Source organism: Sorex fumeus, unplaced genomic scaffold (genome assembly GCF_029834395.1).
Source record: "Sorex fumeus unplaced genomic scaffold, SorFum_2.1 ptg000098l, whole genome shotgun sequence".
Classification (NCBI taxonomy): Eukaryota; Metazoa; Chordata; class Mammalia; order Eulipotyphla; family Soricidae; genus Sorex; species Sorex fumeus.
In genome coordinates this window covers 36129891-36150079 of record NW_026606155.1, presented here as the reverse complement: position 1 = coordinate 36150079, position 20189 = coordinate 36129891, and the positions used below count along the sequence as shown (strand labels likewise).

General features: G+C 45.3%; 2 protein-coding genes across 2 annotated transcripts; both read right to left on the bottom strand.

Moving 5' to 3' along the window:
- Nucleotides 1–3958: 3958 nt before the first annotated feature.
- On the bottom strand, nt 3959–5989 carry GPR135 (G protein-coupled receptor 135). The gene has a single exon (XM_056133894.1). It carries the CDS (start codon nt 5879–5881, stop codon nt 4361–4363), a length of 1521 nt encoding a protein of 506 aa, XP_055989869.1. The 5' UTR covers nt 5882–5989; the 3' UTR covers nt 3959–4360.
- Nucleotides 5990–11585: 5596 nt separating this feature from the next.
- Nucleotides 11586–20174, bottom strand: L3HYPDH (trans-L-3-hydroxyproline dehydratase). Its single transcript, XM_056134187.1, has 5 exons — nt 19523–20174; nt 16275–16444; nt 13638–13760; nt 13414–13551; nt 11586–11830 (listed from the first exon to the last, which is right to left on the bottom strand). Exons 1-5 carry the CDS (start codon nt 20028–20030, stop codon nt 11705–11707), a joined length of 1065 nt encoding a protein of 354 aa, XP_055990162.1. The 5' UTR covers nt 20031–20174; the 3' UTR covers nt 11586–11704.
- Nucleotides 20175–20189: the final 15 nt, after the last annotated feature.

The window sequence follows — 20189 nt, the reverse complement described above, 5'->3', positions numbered from 1 at the left end:
TTAAATTAAGTACTCATGATGTGAGCAAAATGATGTGTGAAAGAGTACATAGTAGTTTTTGTTACGTAATAGTTAACACATTCCAGTATTTTCATGACTTCTTACCCCTTTGCCCCACAGTCACCATAATCATGTATTTAAGTCAAGACCTAAGTATTAAATGTGAGAGATTCCCCCCACACTCCATCTGTTAATTCAAGGCTTTCTGTTTTGTCTCTATGCATGTATGTCTGGACCAGCTTGTTTGCTGTCCTTTATTTACAAAGCATTTTACCCAAACCCATCTCCTTTGATGTCCACTTCTAAAAATGTTTTACCTTTTCTTCCCCACAGTTAAGTTCAAGTCCTTATTATATTTTTTATAATGCACAAGGTGCTTAATTGGATTGTAGGTCATTTCAGGGCATGCACTATGATTTCTACTTTTAGTGTTCTTAGAACCCAGGACGTTTTCCTTTATAAAGTAGAATAATGGAAGATGGTGGTTATGATGGTGTTGGTGGTAGTGAATGTTCTTTTGTTGGTGATGATGGAAGTGTTAGCGAGGGTGGTGATGGTGATCATAATTATAACCACCATTATCCATCAGGGAGTTCATGGTAGTTGTGGTGGTGATGGTGATGGTGGTATTGGTGGTATTAGTGGTGGCAGTTTTAATGGTGGTGGTGGTTTTAATAATGGTACAGTGGTAGTAGTAGTGATGGTGGTCATGGTGATGGTTGTGGTGATGGTTTTGATAGTGGTGATTCTGATAGTGATGATGGTGGTTGCGGTGATGGTGGTAGGTGGTTTTAATTATGGTAGTGGTGATAGTGATAGTGGTGGTGATGATGGTGGTCATTGTGATGGTGGTAATGGTTTTGATGATGATGGTAGTGATGGTGATGATAGTGACAATGGTAGTGGGGGTAAAGGTGGTGGGTAGTGATGATGGTAGTTTCAGTGATGATGATGGTAGTGGTGATGGTAATTTTGGTGTTATAGCTCGTCTCTATCCATTGACCTTTCTGTGATAGAAAAGAGAATGTGGGTTTATAACCAGAAGACATTTCAAATACAATTCCTGCTGATCAGTTATTTGAATTTTAAAAAAAACAAAAACAAGAGCAAAAAATAAAACAGGCATCACGCAGCACAGTGTTCAGTATTTATCAGCAACTTTCTGCTCCCTGCATTCCTGCTAACCATGACTCATGGACCCACAAACAGAATGAATGGTTTTTTTGACAAGCCACCCTTTCTTAAAATTTCCTCCCACTGGGGATTTGGTATGGAATTCCTTTTCTACCTAAGGTCCTTCATGCCATCTCTTAGTCATTTGCAATCCCTCTTATTTTTCCTTCATTTACAAACCACGTTTATTTAGATTCATTATTATTTTTATATATTTTATTCCATATTTTTCAGGCAATATCCTATTTTGCAACAATGCTTGCTTTCTTCCCCTAAAATCTTTAACTCTTCTGCCCTTTACTCATATTCTGCTGAATTCCCATTTGATAATACTTTTTATGCTTGGAATTTGAATCTCAGTCTCAAATCTCAATTCAGAAACGAATTCCATTTTATCTCAATGCCAAAAATACACAACTCTTCTGCCTTTTACAGGCAAATTTGGTAGATCGTATATGAAGTATTAGTTCAATTGCAACTCTGTAGGTTATTATTATTAGTGGAAAGAGGAGGTATATTATATACTTGTACTACATTAAGAAAATTATGATTTATAAACCTGATTATGATGAAACATTAAATATCTTTAGCTCTGCAATTAACAATATATTTCCATCTTTAATTACAAAATAATGATTTACCCTCATCATTCCTGCAAAAATACTGATTAACAACTATATACTTTACAGGGGAATAAAGACAGCTACTGAAATTACTAGAAATGATGTCATTTCATATCTAGTTAAAAGAAACTGTTCAAGGCTATAAAACATTGATGAAAAGAGAATCAAGATGTAAGAAGGATAAAATGGAGAATGCACAATACTTTCTTTTAAAGTTCTGAGCAAATGATTCCATGGACAGTGGGATTTAATGTGAGAAATTTCGCACACAATTCCTGAGCTGTGATTTTGAAATTTTAAGAAGCATTTTTCTTTTGCTTATTTCTGAAGATATTTCTACTTAACTAAAGTACCTCTCTTATTTTATGCCTAAATTACTAATATCTTACTGGAGAGAATAATTCCATATCTATCCCACCTCTCTAATAAAGACTACATTATTTTAGGTCATATCTATAAATGAGTGATCATTTTGGGCAAGAAGCTGGACCATATGCAGTAATACTCAGGGGATATGCATTGCTTGGGGACTACATTCAGGATTTGAACTGGGGCTATGAATGCTGTAATCCCTGTAGTCACAAGCAAAGCAAGTATCTTAACTCCTGGTCTAGCTCTCCAGTTCTTCATTTGAAAAACAAATTCATGTAATTTTCCTCCACCCAGATCTCCCATTTCCCAGTAGCTTGGCAGTCACACCACAAGTTGCGTCCGGTGTTGTGTAATCCCATAGAGACTATAGTCTATATATAGTCTAGCCCACTGATGTACCTAAAACAGCACACATGTTTGATTTTAACATAGGTAAAAGGTAAAGGCCCTCCCGTTGATCGTCGATTTGCTCGAGCGGGCTCCAGTAACGTCTCCATTGGAGACTTTGTTGTTACTGTGTCTGGCATATCGAATACTCTCAGTAGCTTGCCGGGCTCTCCGAGAGGGGCGGAGGAATCGAACTCGGATCAGCCATGTTGGCTGCTTGTAAGGCGAACGCCCTACCGCTGATTTTAACATACTTGCTTGTATTCTCTTCTATACATTCTCCGTCCCTCTCGGAGAGCCTGACAGGTTAACAAGAGAATCCCACCCGCACAGCAGAGCCTGGCAAGCTCTCTATGGCGTATTTGATATGCCAAAAACAGTAACAATAAAGGGTCTCATTCTCCTGACCCTGAAAGAGCCTTCAATACAGCACCGTTGGGAAGGATGAGTAAGTAGAGGCTGCTAATATCTCAGGGCTGGGACGAATGGAGACATTACTGGTGCCTGAGCAAACCTATGGACAACGAGATGACAGTGATACAGTGATACAGTAAATATCTTTGAAAGCTCTATAAAGAATGCAACCATTTCTCAAAAATATTTTCTGGATACCTCTTTTGAATCCCTTTCTCTTAAGTCACACTGGCTATCCAGTGAACTTTCAATGTATATATCCACATATATAATTGTATGTGAGCACATGTATGTGGCGTTACATGGCTGATTCAATCTAACGTCAAATTACATTTGACTGTATTGAAACATCAAATTCAGATAAAAGAAAAAACTGTCACAAAGTTTTTTATTGGAAAGCAACATCCCCCAAATTATTATGAAAAAAATGTGACAGGTTAGCTTAAGGATAAAGTCTCCAAATTCCTTAAGACAGGTAATTCTAGAAGTAGGATAAGCCCCAGAATTTGAGTAATAGAATGGGTGACATTAATTTTTTCAAAATAATTTGGGGAATTAAAAAATTTTTTATTATTTTTTTTTTGGAGCCACACCAGACATTGCTCAGGGTTGCCGGCAGGGCTGGGGATTGAACCAGGGCTATCGTGTGCAGGGCAAGTTCCCTACCCACTGTACTATCACTTTGACCAGGGAATTTTTTTTAATCAGTGACATTATATTTATATTTGTACTTCAGAGGATTGGGTTTCATCTAGTAATAAGCTATCCTTTCAAACTGCAAAATGGTTTTAAAATGAGAAGTGAATTTTTAATTTTCCAAAATAGATTATTAGAGGGACAAGGGATAAAAATTTTCTGCTCCCAACCTAAGCACCCAAAGCATGTGTCAGAAGGGCAAGTTCTGGAAATGTTATGTTTTGTTGAATGCTGGTGATATCCCAGAACCCCCAAGCAATTCTAAAGTTTCCATGCTTCCCTGAATGAAACTCTACGTTCTTAAACAAATATTGGTTGCATTTGATGGTTTGTTTTCTACAATGTGAGTCCTATAATACGAGCTTTTCAGTAATTGTGAATTTCATTTTTGGTTATATTGGGGATACATGAAGTTCACAATGCTGCTTGTGTGGTTTAAGATTGCTTTAATTTTTGCATTTTACATTCCTTTTGACATTTTGAAGAAGGGGTCTTTGTCTTGTACGTCTGTTGTTTGGGGAAAGCGGTAAGCCTTCCCCTCTGTCTCTCTCTCTCTCTCTTTCTCTCTCTCTTTCTCTATCTCTTCTAATATGTTTGGCTTTATGAAATGCACGGACGATTCTCCCGGGAATCCTGGCTCATTAAACAAAGAGGGTGAGATGTTGCCTTTTACAAGCTGTACATCCTAACCCTTCTTACAGGCTGGTATCCCCGGCTTCAGATTTAGGCTGAGTGGCCACCGCTGTCACAGGCTCCGGTGGCCCCTCCCGGTAGAAAAGTACCACTGGGTTTTTGCGAGCCCACAGGGCCACGTCCCCTCCCGCCCCGCCGCCCCCGTTGGAAGTGGGTACCCTGCTGCAAGCCCCCAGCCGGTTGGCATAGCGGTTTCTAAGGCGATTGCGGCTTCTGGCTGGTGGCCCGGCGCCCCGGGTGGGCAGGAAGGCGTCCACATTTCGAGTCCGGTAGCCCTCCTCCCGGCCGCGCCTTAGCAGCACGGAAATGTTGGGGTTGCGGATGACATAGATGACAGGGTTGATGGCCCCATTGGCCCAGGTCAGCCAGACCGCCCCCACGTAGAGGAGCGAGGGGGGCTGCGTGGAGGGAGCGCGGCGGGCGGCGGCCAGCAACACCAAGAGACAGTAGGGCCCCCAGCAGCCGATGACGAAGACAATCAGGAGCATCACGGTGGTGGCGGTGCGCACCTCGCCGAAGAAGCGCAGCACGCGCGCGTAGGTGGGCACGGGCCGCACGCGCACGGTCGCCAGGCGCACGGTCCGGGCGATGCGGTAGTGGCAGAAGCACATGAGCAGGAACGGCAGCAGGTAGCAGGCCACCACCAGCGCCACGCTGTAGGCGGCGCCCAGCTGCGCGGGGTCCGGGGAGGTCCGGTACAGGCAGCCGTGGAAGCTCTGCGCCGCCGGCGGCTCGCGGGGCGCGCGCAGCCGCTCCCAGGGCAGCGAGAAGCCCAGCGCCGCCAGCCAGGCGCCCGCCAGCAGCTGCAGCGCGCGGCGGCGGCCCAGCTTGTCCCGCGGCGGCCGCACGATGGCGCAGTAGCGGTCTAGCGCGATGAGCGCCACGCTGAGCGTGGACACGATGCCGAAGCACGAGCTGCAGAAGCGGCAGGCGGCGCAGAAGCCGCGCCAGGGCCCCGCGGGGGCGGCGGCGGCGGCGGCGGGGGCTGCCGCCGAGCCCCCGGGGCGCGTGAAGAGGTCCAGGAAGGCGGCGGGCAAGCAGAGCAGCGCCGTGAGCAGATCCGACAGGGAGAGGGACAAGATGAAGGCGTTGGTGACGGTGCGGAGCTGCCGGTGCTTCACGATCACCCCCAGCACCGCGCCGTTGCCCACACTAGACAGCAGGAAGATGAGGAGGAGGAACAGCGCCTGGGCCGCCACCGCCGCCCCGTGCGACAGCAGCGGCGCCGCCCCGGGGCCTGGCGGTGGCCTCTCCGCCGCCGCCGCCGCCGGTGTCCCGGGCCTGCCACCAGGCGAGGCGCCAGCGCTGTCGCCCCCAGTCCCCGCGCTCTGGTTCCCCAGCACCGCGGCCGCTGCGGAGGCCACGGAGCTGAAGGAGAGCGCGGCCGCCGTCGCGGTGGAGGAGGAGGAAGTCCCGCCAGGAGAGGCGGCCGCGGAGGGGCCGCCGGGGTGCGGGATGCCCGGCCAGGCCATGCTCACGGGCGGGCGCGGCGGCGGCGGCGGCGGCGGCGGCGGCTTCTCCATGGGGCCCGGCGGCCGCCGCGGGTCCGTACATCCCGCACAGAGGGACGGGGCCCGGCGAGAGGCCGCGGCTGGACTGGGGCTCGCCAGCCACGGCGGCTGTCGGCGGAGCCCCGCGATGCTTTTGACGTGGCTTCCAGGCGTTGCCCTGGGAAACGCGTGTTTACGCAGCGCGCGGGGCGGGAGGCGGGCCCGGTGCCCTCCGAGAAAGGGCGGCGCGCCGCGGCGGGTCTCTGCTGGACCTCGGGGCTCCCCGGTCGGCCTCCTGGGACCTCTGTCGGCCCTAGGGACAGAACTGGCTCGCAGAGATGAGCCATTTCATCAGGGGTTCACTGCAGCCTTTCGGGTTGGATACTGGGAGGGTTTGGGGGTCCGGAGGCGGAGCAAAGACTGCTTCCTTAGGGTGTTCTGATGTGTGCAGGTGGGAGTGGAATTTAGAAAGGTGCAAACAACCCAAAGCCGGAATTCAAGGGCACCATCATTGAACCCAGGCGCTCTCAGACTTGAGCTTGCAACAGAATCCCCTCGTGAGCTTTTAAAACCTCAGGAGACTGGGTAGAACCCAGAGTTGCAGAAGTCGTGGGTACGGGCATCCTGGTGCCTGCAGGAGGCAGCATGGCCCTCGGGATAGAAACTCCCCAAGCGGTGCTCTGGGAAGCCAGAGTACAGAGGGTAGCCTCTGTTCAAAGGCCTGGAAGTCAGGGCCGTAACAGCTCACATGTGTATTTAGGGGTGAGAGGGGAAGACCCAGTCCTTTGCTCAACTGGCCAACGTCCTCAGCTGTCCGAGAAGGGGTGTGTGTGTTTGTGTGTGTGTTGGATTGGGTTGGGTTTAAGGGTCACACATACAAATGCTCAGTTCTGACTGTGCTTTGTGCTCAGATACCACTCAAGACCGGCTCAGCAGGACCATATGAGATTTGGAGGATCAAACCTAAAAGGGCCAAGGAGAAGGCAAGCATCCTACCTGCTGTCAGAATGTGTATGTTTTGAGATTAAACTCTACCAATGCATAAGAAAGAAGGATCTGGATGCCTCCGAAAGCTACACCTTAAATTTAGGGGGATGATATGTAAGACTAGTAAGGGGGAGGGGGAGGTTGTGCGCGAGAAACTCACATTTTCTAAAGCCTTGAACCGGGGGTTACAGCCATCTCATAACTGAATGTTGTGGGGATCATAAAAATGTTTTTATGATAAGCTTATGATTTATTCTCAGGAAATGATTGGTTTCTTTTTAGAAACTAAATCCATTTCATATACCTAGGGTTGCATAAAAATTTCTCAGTCAAAAAGGATCATGAGTGGGAAAAGTTTAGGAAGCCCTGCTCTACAGCGATCCTTCGCAAAATAGGGACCTTGAACAGGCCACAAACCCTTAGGTGCTTTTAAGAAATGCAAGTTCTCAGACTCCCAAACTGAATGTGAAATCAGGGATGGGACCCAGCCACATGCACTCCAGAAGATTCTGAAACACAGTCACGTTTGAAAAACAAAGGACATCTAATAAGTTTAAGATTTACAGGTCTTGGAATAAATGGTATTAGTGTTTTGGGGTGCTGATTTTAGTGAGAAAAAATGTCCTGGAAATTTACAGAGTAAGTAAAAGTTCTTTTAAGGTGCTAAAAGGAAACTCCATTTCTCAGCCTAGCTGTTACTGACATTTTGAGTCAGGTCATTCTTCCACGTGGGGCTACTCTATGCATTGTAGGATGTTTACAGTAGTCATAGTCTTTAGTCACAAGACAAATGCCAATAGTGACAACTAAAACTATTCTTCAGACACCACCAGATGGCCATTGGGTTGGAGGACAATCCCAGTTGAAATCCACTGAACCAAACAACAAACATGTATTTAACAAATCTCTGTGCAAGATTTTCAAAAATAATACATAAGGATCCAAGCACTAAAGAAGGTCTCAGGTAACACAAATGTGTTACAATAGCATCTGTATTGTTTAAGGATATCAGAGTGCAGTGGGTAGGGTGTTTGCCTTGCACATGGCTGGTCAGGGTTCAATTCCCAGCATCCCATATGGTCCCCCGAATACCACCAGGAGTAATTCCTGAGTGAAGAGCCAGGAGTAACCCCTGTGCATCGCCAGATGTGATGCAAAAAAAGAAGAAAGAAAGAAAGAAAGAAAGAAAGAAAGAAAGAAAGAAAGAGAAAGAAAGAAAGAAAAGAAAAGAATATCAGAGTGAAAATTGATGGCTCTGACTTCCTAGGGTAGCTGATTGAGACCACTCAGTGTGATACTAGACTCTCCAGGAAAAGAAAAAAGGGACATTTGTGCAAAATATGAAGGTTGATGTTTAAGTTCTTGACTTGGGTACTGGTGAAAGAAAAGTTTCCCCTAGAATACATGAGAGCAGGGAATGAAGAGGAAATACGTGACTTTTTTTCAAGGTTTTTGTTGTTGAAAAACAAATTCATGCTCTGTTGAGTGAGCTTCAACAACAGCAAGGAATTTACTAGAAGGAGGGATGATTGGGTGAAGGCATCAGCCACAAGTGAAGTTTAAACAAAGGGGCATGTTTAGTAGATATAGTTTAGACAGACTAGAGTGACTTCATATGCTCCTGGATTTCCCACTTCCTTGTTTGCCTGATTGTCCTCTGAGTTCTTCCATCTGACTTTCTGTTCAGTTTTGTTATTTCTGTGATTATAGTGGTGCTCATGGGCTACACATGCTGGTGATAATACTCAGGCTTCCCACAAGCAAGGCTAATGCTCTACCACTTGTGTCACATCCCTGCTTGCGCGCACACACACACACACACACACACACACACACACACACACCATCTGCTGGAGTCCATCAAGGCCTAGTCTCTTAGGGCTTCAAGAATTAAAGCTCTGATCCCAACCCTCTTATCTTTCTATGTAGCATCTTCCCTTGCTGTGAAAAGCACCTCAAACTCAACCATTTTCTCTTTGCCTTTTTATATAGCTACCTGGCGCTTACCACCCTAGAAAACTGCTAGATACACAAATAAGTACTTTTGAATGACATAGGAGAATCTGGAAACTGGATGAGAAGTTAAGAAAGGGCACTTTAATAACTAGTGGCAGAAATAAGAGTGTGAATAAAGGCATTATAGGGAAGAAGGAGAGGAGAGCTTAAGGAGGTAACATATATAATAACATCTCTGGATAAAAGCGGTAAGAACAGTGAGGGCCCTGTCTCAAAAAAAAAAAAAAAAGGAATTTACTAGAAGGACTGGGGAGTTCAGATTACAAAAGGGAAGTCTTAACAACCAGTTTCAAGAATGAAAAATCAGTTAGAAAAAACTAACCCAGGGTGATCTCCTGTGGGCACTACCATAATGAGTCAGTTTCTGTCTTTTTTTTTTTTCAGACTTAAATAGGTCCTGGAGGAGAGTCGGATTGGTATGTTCTTGTGTTAACAGCCCAGCCAGGTTGCATGCAGACTGTATGCAGGGCTTGGGCAGTTTGCCAAAGGAAAAGAATATTATGTACAAAAGGAGGAAGGAACAAATGGCCAGACCCACAGACAGGATAATCAGCAGACAGGGCATGAATAATGAGAAAAGGAGACACCCCAATTTCCTACCTGCCTGACTGTCTGATAGAGCCACTAACCAATTAAGTTAGGGCATCTGGGAGGTGGGGCTCATTTCTAGGTGAAAGAAAGCTTGGTTTGTCTTCTATGTAGTGATTCCAGCATGGCTTTGGACCTCGGGATTTAGAAATCTGGAAATTGCCAGCCTCTACAAGTGAGAAAACCATGCACATATGTGTGAGGATAGAGCATTGAGTGATAAGAGTAAAAGAACGATGGAGAAAAGTAGAGGGGGCTAAATATTCAGTGGGTGATGGGAGAATGGGCAGAGGAGTGAGAGTGTGATGCACATTGGGCAGCTAGGAAAGAAGCTGTCTGTATTTGACATTTCCTTTTGTTGGACTTCACAGAAAAGAAACTTGTTCTTTTGGGCTAGAGTGATGTGTACAGAGGGTAGAGCGTTTGCCTTGCACATGGCCAACTGGGGTTCGATCCCTAGCATCCCATATAGTTCCCCGAGCACCACCAGGAGTAACCCCTGTGCATTGCCAGGTGTGACCTCAAAAGCCAAAAAAGAAAGAAAAAGTTGTTCTCTGGAAAGTTGCTGTGATTTTGTGTTAGTGCTATCCTTTACCTCTATTTGAGAAGCTATGTGGCTTCTTAGATGGTTTAGAGTTAAAAAGAGGTATTTCCGAATTTGAGGGGGCGGTGCGGGGGAGGTGGTGGGATTCTTTTTTTTTTCCCCTTTATTTTATTTTTTTTTTTACAGTTGTAGATTTACAATTTTTTGTGCTTGGGTTTCAATTATACAATGATCAGATACCCATCCCTCCACCAGTGCCCATTTTCCACCACCATGGATAATATCCCTCCCACCCCCATCCCCCATCCCCCCCCTGTCTCTGTGGCAGGGCAATCCCCTGTGTTCTCTCTCTCCTTTTGGGTGTTGTGGTCTGCAAAAGAGGCATTGAGTGGCAAACTTGTTCAGTCCATAGTCTACTTTCGACATGCATCTCCCCTCCTGGGAGGATCCTCCAAACATCCTTTATTTGGTGCTCCCTTCTCTATCTGAACTGCCCTTTCCTCTAGGATACCCAGCTGGCCTCTAAGTTATGGAGTAATCCTCCTGGTGCTGATCTCAGCTATTCTTGGGTATTAATCTCATAATTTGTTACTTTATATTCCCCAGATGAATGCAATCTTTCTATGTCTATCCCTCTCTTTCTGACTCATTTTGCTTAACATGATACTTTCCATATTGTACCACTTGTATGTAAATTTCATGACTTCATCTTTTCTAACAGCTACATAGTACTCCATTGTGTAGATGTACCAAAGTTTCTTTAACCAGTCATCTGTTTGTGGGCATTCAGGTTTCTTCCAGGTTCTGGCTATTGTAAAGAGTGCTGCAATGAACAAACAAGTGCAGATGTCACTTCGACTATACATTTTTGCCTCTCTGGGATATATTCCCAGGAGTGGTATTGCTGGGTCAAATGGGAGCTCAATTTCTAATTTTTTGAGAATCGTCCATACTGTTTTCCAGAAGGGCTGAACCAGTCGACATTTGGGGGTGGGATTCTTAAAGCCCAGTCCCACCTGGGTAATTTAAAAGGTGGATTAAGGAGGTTTGCAACTCCGGCCAGGGATGTGGCTCAGAAATAGTGTGTCCGGGCCGGAGCAGTAGCCCAGCGGGTAGGGCGTTTGCCTTGCATGCGGCCGACTTGGGTTCGATCCCCGGCATCCCATATGGTCCCCCAAGCACCGCCAGGAGTAATTCCTGAGTGCAGAGCCAGGAATAACCTCTGAGCATCGCTTGGTGTGACCCAAGAAGCAAAATAAAATAAAAAAAAAAAAATAAAAGGAGCTGTGTATATAAAAAAAAAAAAAAGAAATAGTGTGTCCATCCTATATGTGTTAGGCTCTGGGCTTGGTCCCTGGCAATAAAAACAAAAGACTCAGATAGTCAAGGGGCTGAGCTCATGCTCATGTATGCAGGAGCCCTGTGTTTCACCCCAACACTGCATGGTCCCTTGAGCACTAAGAGATAGGAGTAGCCCCAAGGGAAGGAAAATAGGGGTGACTACAAGCTAAAGAAGGTAGGCAGCAAGAGGTGTTTGTTCCATTTTTTTCGAGCGCATTTACATACTTAAAACAAGGAGCCAGTGAGACCAAGGGCTGTTGCTTCAATGTGGTTAATTGATGAGATAAGACATGTCAATTGACTTCTCAATGTAAAAATACTTTCACATACTCTGCTGGTAATGATTGCTTTAAAAAGAAAGTTCTTCAGAGTTGTGTAAATCACTTGAGAAGGAATCCATCCCTCAGTGGGTCGGTGTCTTCCACTGTAAAACTTGCTGTACCTGTGTAATGAGCTTGCCCCGATACTTCGACTATAACAGCTTTAAAATCACCACATTTTGCCTCCTAAAAAAAGTAAGAAGTGTGATATCAGATTCTGCGTTAATATTTTATTTTTCTTAAAAGTCAAATTCTTTGTTTTCATTATTTTAAAGAAATCCAGGGGTTGGTCCTAAAGGTACTGAAAGGAGAGAAACCTAATCATATTTGTGTTTTAAAAGGTTTTTGTTTTTCTTTTGGCTTTGGGGCAGCACCTGGTGATACTCAAGGGTTACTCCTGGCTCTGCACTCCAGAATTACTCCTGGAAGTGCTCTGGAGGGGGCAAAATGGGATGCCAAGGATTGAACCTGGGTTGGCCAAATGCAAGGCAAATATCCTACCCACTGTACTATCTCTCTGACCCAAGGGAACAAAGTGTAGACCCTCACATGTTTTAAAAATTTGCTGTGAGGGATAAATTTGTAGAAAAGAGATTCTATGCTCAGAAAATTACTAGGATAAAATTAATTCATGGATTGAATCTAAAGTTAGTTACGGTATTTTTTTTTTTAGTTAGGGTATTTTAAATGAGGATGGAGAATAACAAAATGTATAGAAAGACTTGGAGTAGAATTGCACGTTTGGTGACTGTTTATGTGGAGGATAGCAAAAAATAAGCATGGTTATAGTTTTTAGCCTGGAATTGAAGCTGGTGTTACCACTAACATCAAGAAGGGGAATGAAGGAGGAGTGAGTGAAAGAAGAAATGAAGAAATGGAGGAAATGAGGGAAGGGAAGAAAGGAAAGGCAGGGGGAGGGAGGGAGGGTAGGAGGGAGGGAGGAAGGAAGGAAGGAAGGAAGGAAGGAAGGAAGGAAGGAAGGAAGGAAGGAAGGTCAGCCTTCATATGCCATGGCTAAGGACCAAGACTACTGAAATACTCTAAATAATACAGTTTTAGCTAGATAGATTGCAAATTTCTTAAAGTCTGGTTTACAGAAGATAACTAAATTCTCATATCTGCTTCTGTATTCAATCATGCGGTCTATAATATCATAAAACCTCTGGAGAAGTCCATGTACACTCATGATAGAGTGTAAGTGAATGCCAACAATATTTTAGTTATATTATGAATATAGTTTTGACTTGTTGATTCATGGAAAGGAGATCCCAGAAGTCCCAGAATCACACTTTAACACCAAGCCCGGCAAGCTACCGAGAGTATCTCGCCCGCACGGCAAAGCCTGGCAAGCTCCCTGTGACGTATTCAATATGCCAAACACAGTAACAACAAGTCTCACGATGGAGATGTTACTGGGCCCGCTTGAGCAAATCGACGAAGAATGGGAGGACCGTGACCGTGACCATACTGGTTGAAAATAGATTGTTACACAGACCTGCTTTAAAATTCTCTTCCAGGATCAAAGTGAAGAAACTTCTCTAAAACTCAACCTTTTTTGTTTTGTTTTGTTTGGGGACCACACCCAACAGTTCTCAGGATTTACTCATGTCTCTTTGCTCAAGGTCACTCCTGGCAGGCTCAGGGGACTATATGGGATGTTGGCTGTGTACAAGCATCCTACCTGCTGTCTATTGCTCCGTTCCCTCAACTGGGACCTCTTGGGTATTAAAAATAACCTATAGAAATAAGAAACGAAGAGAGTCACTCACCCTCACAGCCTTCCCTGTGAATACGGAGCCAGTTGCACTGCTTTTAAAGGCTCTCATCTGGTTTAGTTTTACAAGTCCTTTGTGATATTGTAAAGCAATTCGGGCTGTCACACCCGAGCCGGTCGGACTTCTGTCAACCTATTTCAGGATAAATGAAGTTAGGAGTATTTAGTAATCTAGTTCCATATTCCCTGGTTCTTTGTTAAACATTATAGTTGCAATACCTGTTCATCTGCAAACACACAGATATTGGTGGTTGGTTCCTCACTAAAAGCATCTTTTCCATCTGTCAATATTGTTCCATATAAAAAAGCAAGGTCTTCACTATCAGGATGATTGATTTTAACCTGTAAATTATAAAAAACAACATGTAAATATTTTTCTTCAAGTTTATAACACATGTAAGTGGGATTCTTTTGTAACAACTTTTCCATTATCATTGTTAATATTGGGTCAAGGCAAAGATACTAAAATTGATGTCTTTGACTAGATGACTAAATATCGTTTTATTGGATGTTATGATTCTTATTACATTTTTATTTATTTCTGAAGAAGCTGTCCTGTATATGGCCTCAACTAAAGAAACATACCTACTTTATACACAGAACCACTCCAACGCATTCTCTATGAAGCACTGAGTCTGGAATGAATGATCCACAGATTGGCCACAGCTGCTCAGAGGCACCAAGGAAGAATATAGGTTCACTTTAGGAGCTTGAAGGGGATAATGTGGAAATTAATACTATGAATTGTGAGATGGTTTATACCATTGAGAGATATAGGGATTTAGAAGAGGGCCAGAGCAATAAAAGTTTTTAAGAAACAATTAGATAAAAAAAAACAATTAGATAATAAAAAAGGATTGTGATAGCACAGTGGTAGGGCGTTTGCCTTGCACGCAGCCAACATGGCCGACCAGAGTTCGATTCCTCCGCCCCTCTCGGAGAGCCCCGGCAAGCTACCGACGAGAGTATCTCGCCCACACAGCAGAGCCTGGCAAGCCGCCCGTGATGTATTCGATATGCCAAACACAGTAACAACAAAATCTCCAATGGAGATGTTACTGGGCTCGCTCGAGCAAATCGATGAACAACGGGAGGGCCTTTACCTTTACCTTTACCTTTACCTTTACCTATAATATAAAGTTGGTTGGTGTCATGAAAAACAGCAGATACACAGAAAGGGAAGAAAAATATGCCCTGATAAATCTGATCAATGTAGAGCATGGTCAGGCCCAAATGTGCAATGCTGCCTCTTTTCTGAATAATTATGATTTTTCCCGGATGTCTGTGCTTTCTGAGAATATGACCAAGGTAACTATAATCTTACTTACTCATGTAAATTTAGTAGATTCCATTACTACTTACCTGTCTTTTAAAGCAATTAAATAGATTAAGGTTCTAAGTGCTTGAAGCAAATCTAAAGAGACCTCCTACGATCTATGGTCTTAAAGACCATGATCCACCTCAACAATAGCTTGATTACAAACTAACATGGCCCACGGGATTGCTTCCCTGCACCTCCATACCTAATTCCTTGAAGGTGAAGTTTGTTCCTCTCCTCCACCCCCAATTCTAGAATCTAGCTTAGTGGCTGTTTGGTTTATGTTTGTTTTTTTTGTTTTTTAACGAATGAAGGTAGAACAATTTCAGCTGCCCTTCTTATCCCCTTGATCTTCCTGCAAATCTTCATTTTTGTCAGTGGTCAGCAATTTACAAAGTAGTTCAAACAACTTATCAACCGAAGAATTTTCCCACATATTTTCCTCAAAAAACATTCCTCCCTCAAAGTCTACTACTTGCCACCATAGCATAAAGATCAAACATTAGTGAAAAGTTTAAAATTACTCCTTCATTAAATAAAAAAAAATTTCTTTCCTCTTGATTTCATTTAAACATAATGTAAAAACATTTTATGCTAATTTAGTAGTACTGTGGGCTAGAGTGGTAGCACAGCGGTAGGTCGTTTGCCTTGCCGCCGGCTGAGCCGGGTTCGATTCCTCTGCCCTTCTTGGAGAACCCAGCAAGCTACCTGAGTATCTCACCCTCATGGCAAAGCCTGGCAAGCTACTCGTGACATATTCAATGTGCCAAACACAGTAACAAGTCTCAAAATGGAGAGGTTACTGGGCCCACTCGAGCAAATTGATGAACAACGGAGGACAGTGACAGTGACAGTGACAGTAGCACTGTAGCACTGTCCTCTCATTGTTCATCGATTTGCTCGAGAGGGCACCAGTAATGTCTCTATTGTGAGACTTGTTACTGTTGTTGGCATATCGAATACGCCACAGGGAGCTTGCCAGGCTCTCCCTTGCAGGCGTGACACTCTTTGAGCTTGCTGGGCTCTCTGAGAGGGATGGAGATATCGAACACAGGTCAGCCACATGCAAGGCAAACACCCTACCCGCTGTGCTATCGCTCCAGCCCCTATTAGTGGTCTTAGTGGAGTAAAAGCGTATGTAAATTCAGAGCTTCAGAAGTTTCTATGATAATTTAATTTTTTATAATATTGATAATTATGAAAATTATGATTTAGAAAAGGCATATAGAATATATTGTAAATAATGCTAAAATTTCAGACATTAAGGTAAATTTAGGTAGGAGTCAGAGAGATAGTACAGTGGGCAGGGCACTAGCCTTTTGCACAGTCAACGTGGATTCACTCCCCAGTACTCTATGCTCCCTTGAGCCCTGTTCAGAGTGATCCCTTGGTGTAGAGCTAGGAGTAAGTACTGAACACTGCCTAGTGTGGCCCCAAAACAAAATTAAATACATATATGTTCTGTAAAGACCTGTAACTTGTATTCCCTCTGCACCACAAGGGCGGGCATTTGTTAATATAGCAGCTACTATACCAACCTGAGCTTTCACCGCTTCTGTCACCGCACTGGCTGCATCCACAAGGTCCCTGGTCTTTGCGGAACAAACATCGAGTCCTAGCTTCTCAGCACTAATAAATGCATAAAATGCACCCCCATAAGCAATGTCCACTACCACCTTCCCATAGCCAGGAACATCCACTGGGAGATCTAAAAGAGATGTGTTTGAAAAGAAGTTTGTTTTTAGCACAGCAGCAACACAATTTTAATGTCTTTCTTTGTGGGGGGAGGGGTGGCAGGAGCGACATCTTCGTGTCCTGATCGATAGAGAGATTTCTTCTAGATTGAGACCTTTAGATTGAGACAAGAGGCTGAAATTCTTGCCTCTGTTGAGACGTGTGAAACCCACTTACCTCCACAGAGAGGAGGCTACAAGGGTGACAGAAGCAACAATGAGGAGGGCAGTGTGAGGCTAGGGCAAAGGGCTTACAAACTGCGTAGATGATGATGTGCTGTTTTACTGTGCAGGTTGAGGGTCAGAGGCCCTCCTCATCAAGGCCTTGGAACTTTGAATTGACCTGCTACCACAAATGCATCAGAAAAGAGAACTGTAGGCTGGAGAGATAGTATAGAAGGTAAGGTGCTTGTCTTGCATGTAGCCAACTTTGATTGGTCCACCAAGCACTGCCAGGAGTGATCTCTGAGCACAGAGCCAGGAGTAAGCCTTGAGTACCACCGACATAGCCTCCAAAACAGAATAAGAAATAACTGCATGAGGAGAGATAAGGCTACATCATGCAACACGAAGAATAGGATTAAAAATTCAGAAATTGTGCAAAATAAAGGATTTTTGGTATCTGCATTGACACAGCCTTACAAAGGTACCAGAGTGCAGTTTATAGGCTATCCTATAGGGCCTTTAGCACTATACCTTAGAACAGCAACTTTAACATGAGTGAAAATTCTGGGGTCAAAATGATAGTACAAGAAGTATGGTTGCTTGCCTTGCACACAGCTGACCTAGGTTCAATCCTTGAAACCCCTATGGTTTGCTGAGCACTGCAAGGCATGATCCCTGAGTACAGAGACAGAAGTAAGCTCAGAGCGCACCTCCGAGTGCTGCCTGAATTCCACCCCCACCTCACTCTCAAAAAGGAAAATGCTTGTGTAACCAAAAAAAAAAAAACCTGTAAATGTATCTTGTTGGTGCAACAGGAAAAGAGGAAGAGGAATATGAAGGACTGAGAGCTGGATTGTGGAAAGCTTAGTGTGGCTCTGATGTCCCCCCCATGTTAAATGGAATAGGCACCCCACCCCCTGATTGTTTTGAGGTATCCAGGTGATAATGTAGAGGGACTGCAATGAATACACTTAAAGTCAAAGTTCCCCCCCACCCCCCCAGTGGGAATAGAGGTTTTAAGAGGACAAAATACTCACATTTGCTGTTACTGTCCCCACACAACATAGTCTCCTAACTTCAATGATTATTCAGTGAATACCGCCTACTGTCTTAGCACTTGAATGCAACAAACAAAGCAGAGATGTCACCTTTGCAGAATGGAGTGGGGAGATAAACTTAGCAGTCCTGAGGTGGGTATTGTCACCCTCGTTTAACATATGTTGACACTGAGGGGTCATAGGATGGGGCAATGTGTATCTTACACTATCTTACCTTTCATACTTTTTCAAGGTAAAGAATTTCGTCTGTTTCCTTAATGCACCTGGTTAGTGTTCAGCCACACCATGATACTCTGAGAAGCTACCACTACGGCTGTATTTGCACCATCGGCAGCCCCTATCTTAGCCAGCCCCCAACTCCCATATAGTTGTTTGTGCTCCAGCAGCCAACTGTCCTGGTCCAGCCCTGTGGAGTGGTTCCAGCCCATGCTAGTTAAACCAGAGAGATTTTTTTCTCAGCTGCAGTCCTAGACATAAACTGTTTCTGTTAAGTGCCCTTCCAATGCAGATGGGACCCTACTTTCTACTAAGGGGTAAGGTAGTATCACATTTTCAGTTTTCCAGTACGTTTCAGTCACCTAAGGTTGCTCTAAGATGCACCTTGGTCATGCTCTGTCATTCATTATGAGGGAAATCTGGAATCCATATCCTCAAGGATGGAGATCAAGCCAACAGTGATGTGAGTGGTTTTAAGATGAAGAAATGAACTGATAACACAAAGTGAAGTAACTAAACTTTGGTTCCCTTTCAACCAGGCCTAGGAAAACCGCCTTACTGATACAACAGCTGAGGGCTCCTTTGGGAAGATTATAGATCAAAGTGACCTGTTTAACATGGTTTACAGGCTCGGGACTAAGAAACACCATCAAAACCTTTGACAGGCTTCACATGCCTGGAGGATATCCTGCAGACTTCCAGATGGTAGGAACTACTTTTAAAACTAAATGAATTCTTGGGACTGGAAAGATAGTACAATGGGAAGGACACTTCCCTTGTACCTGGATGACCTGGGTTCTATCCCCTGCACCCTATATATTCCCCTGGGCTCTGCCAGCAGTATTCCTTGACCAGAGTCAGGTGTAAGCCCTGAGCACAGCTGGGTGTGGCCCCCAAATAAACAATAAAACAAAAAATCTAACTACTCTGTATACTATGAATTCTCACAAAAATTCAGCAGTAAGAAATGAAACAGGGAGAGGGCTAAGAAGTGAATTTACTGAGGTTGCACAGATTCAGGTATTGTGGAAATTTGAAACCACAGTGTTGCTGTTCTTAAAGATTAAGAGTAAACATGCCTTTATCTTCATAATTTACAAATATAGTCCATGTTTAACCCACCCTCAAAAAGTGGGAAAGCATTGTACAGATGAGGAAAAAGTAGGCCGCATTAAGTGACTTGGAGTAATGTTTAGCAAGCATACTCTGAGCTGGCCAAAACGCTCTGGAATGGTAGTTGTTCTTTGCACTTTCTTGAACCAGAACGAACCTTGATCTCTCCAGCTTGGAAAACTTGAGCAATGTCTGGCAAGTAGAGAACCGGGTGGCTCTGGGTAAAAGAAATTACCCCATAGGATTGATTCTCTTAGAATCGTTGATTTCTACTCGGTAACGGAATTGCATGCATCACACAAATTCGCCAAGCTGATATGCTGACATATTAGCAGTGACATCAAAACGACCGCTCTGATTAATGGCAAAGGCTTGTGAATGGGTTAGTTGCATTGCCTGGTTTCCAGCGTGGAGACGTGGTTAGCGGAGTTAGTCGTGTCCTGGGCCTGAGTTCAGTTAAGCTGTGACCCTGCCCAGCACCGGAAGCATCCCGGCCTTTACCTGTAGCCAGCGCAAAGGCCGGCACACTGTGGAAGCGAACCGGGCCACAGCTGCGGCCGCCTTCACACTCCACGAAGGCGGCCACCAGCCCGCAGGGACAGTGGATATTGACGCGCGTCTCACGAGCGCCAGCCGGGGGCGCCGGCACCAGCCCGAAGTCCAGCGCAAAGCGGCCTAGCGCCAGCACGGCGTGGCCACACATGGAGCTGTAGCCCTCATTGTGCAGAAACAGGACGCCCAGGTGAGCGTCCGGCAGCTCGCTGGGCACCAGCACAGCCCCGTACATGTCCCGGTGCCCCCGAGGCTCGAACATGAGCCGTCGCCGTACGTGGTCAAGGTGCTGGCGCATGTAACGCCGCTTGGCCAGCAGCGTGGGGCCAGCCACCTCGGGACAGCCCGCCAGGACAATGCGCAGGGGCTCGCCGCCCGTATGCATGTCCACCACGGACAACACCGGCGTTCCGGGATGGTGTGGGGGTAGCCGGGGCGCAGCCGGCGCCTTCTCCATTGCCTGCGGCCCGGGGATTCGATCGCTGTCCCGCGGCGCGCGATGCAGGCCCGCCGATCGCCGCCGCTTTCCGCGCGGGACACCCGAAGAGTGGCCGTCTCGGGGGCGGGGGGCGGGGCTTCATCGCTCAGACCCGGAAGAGGGGAGGGGAGGGGCTTC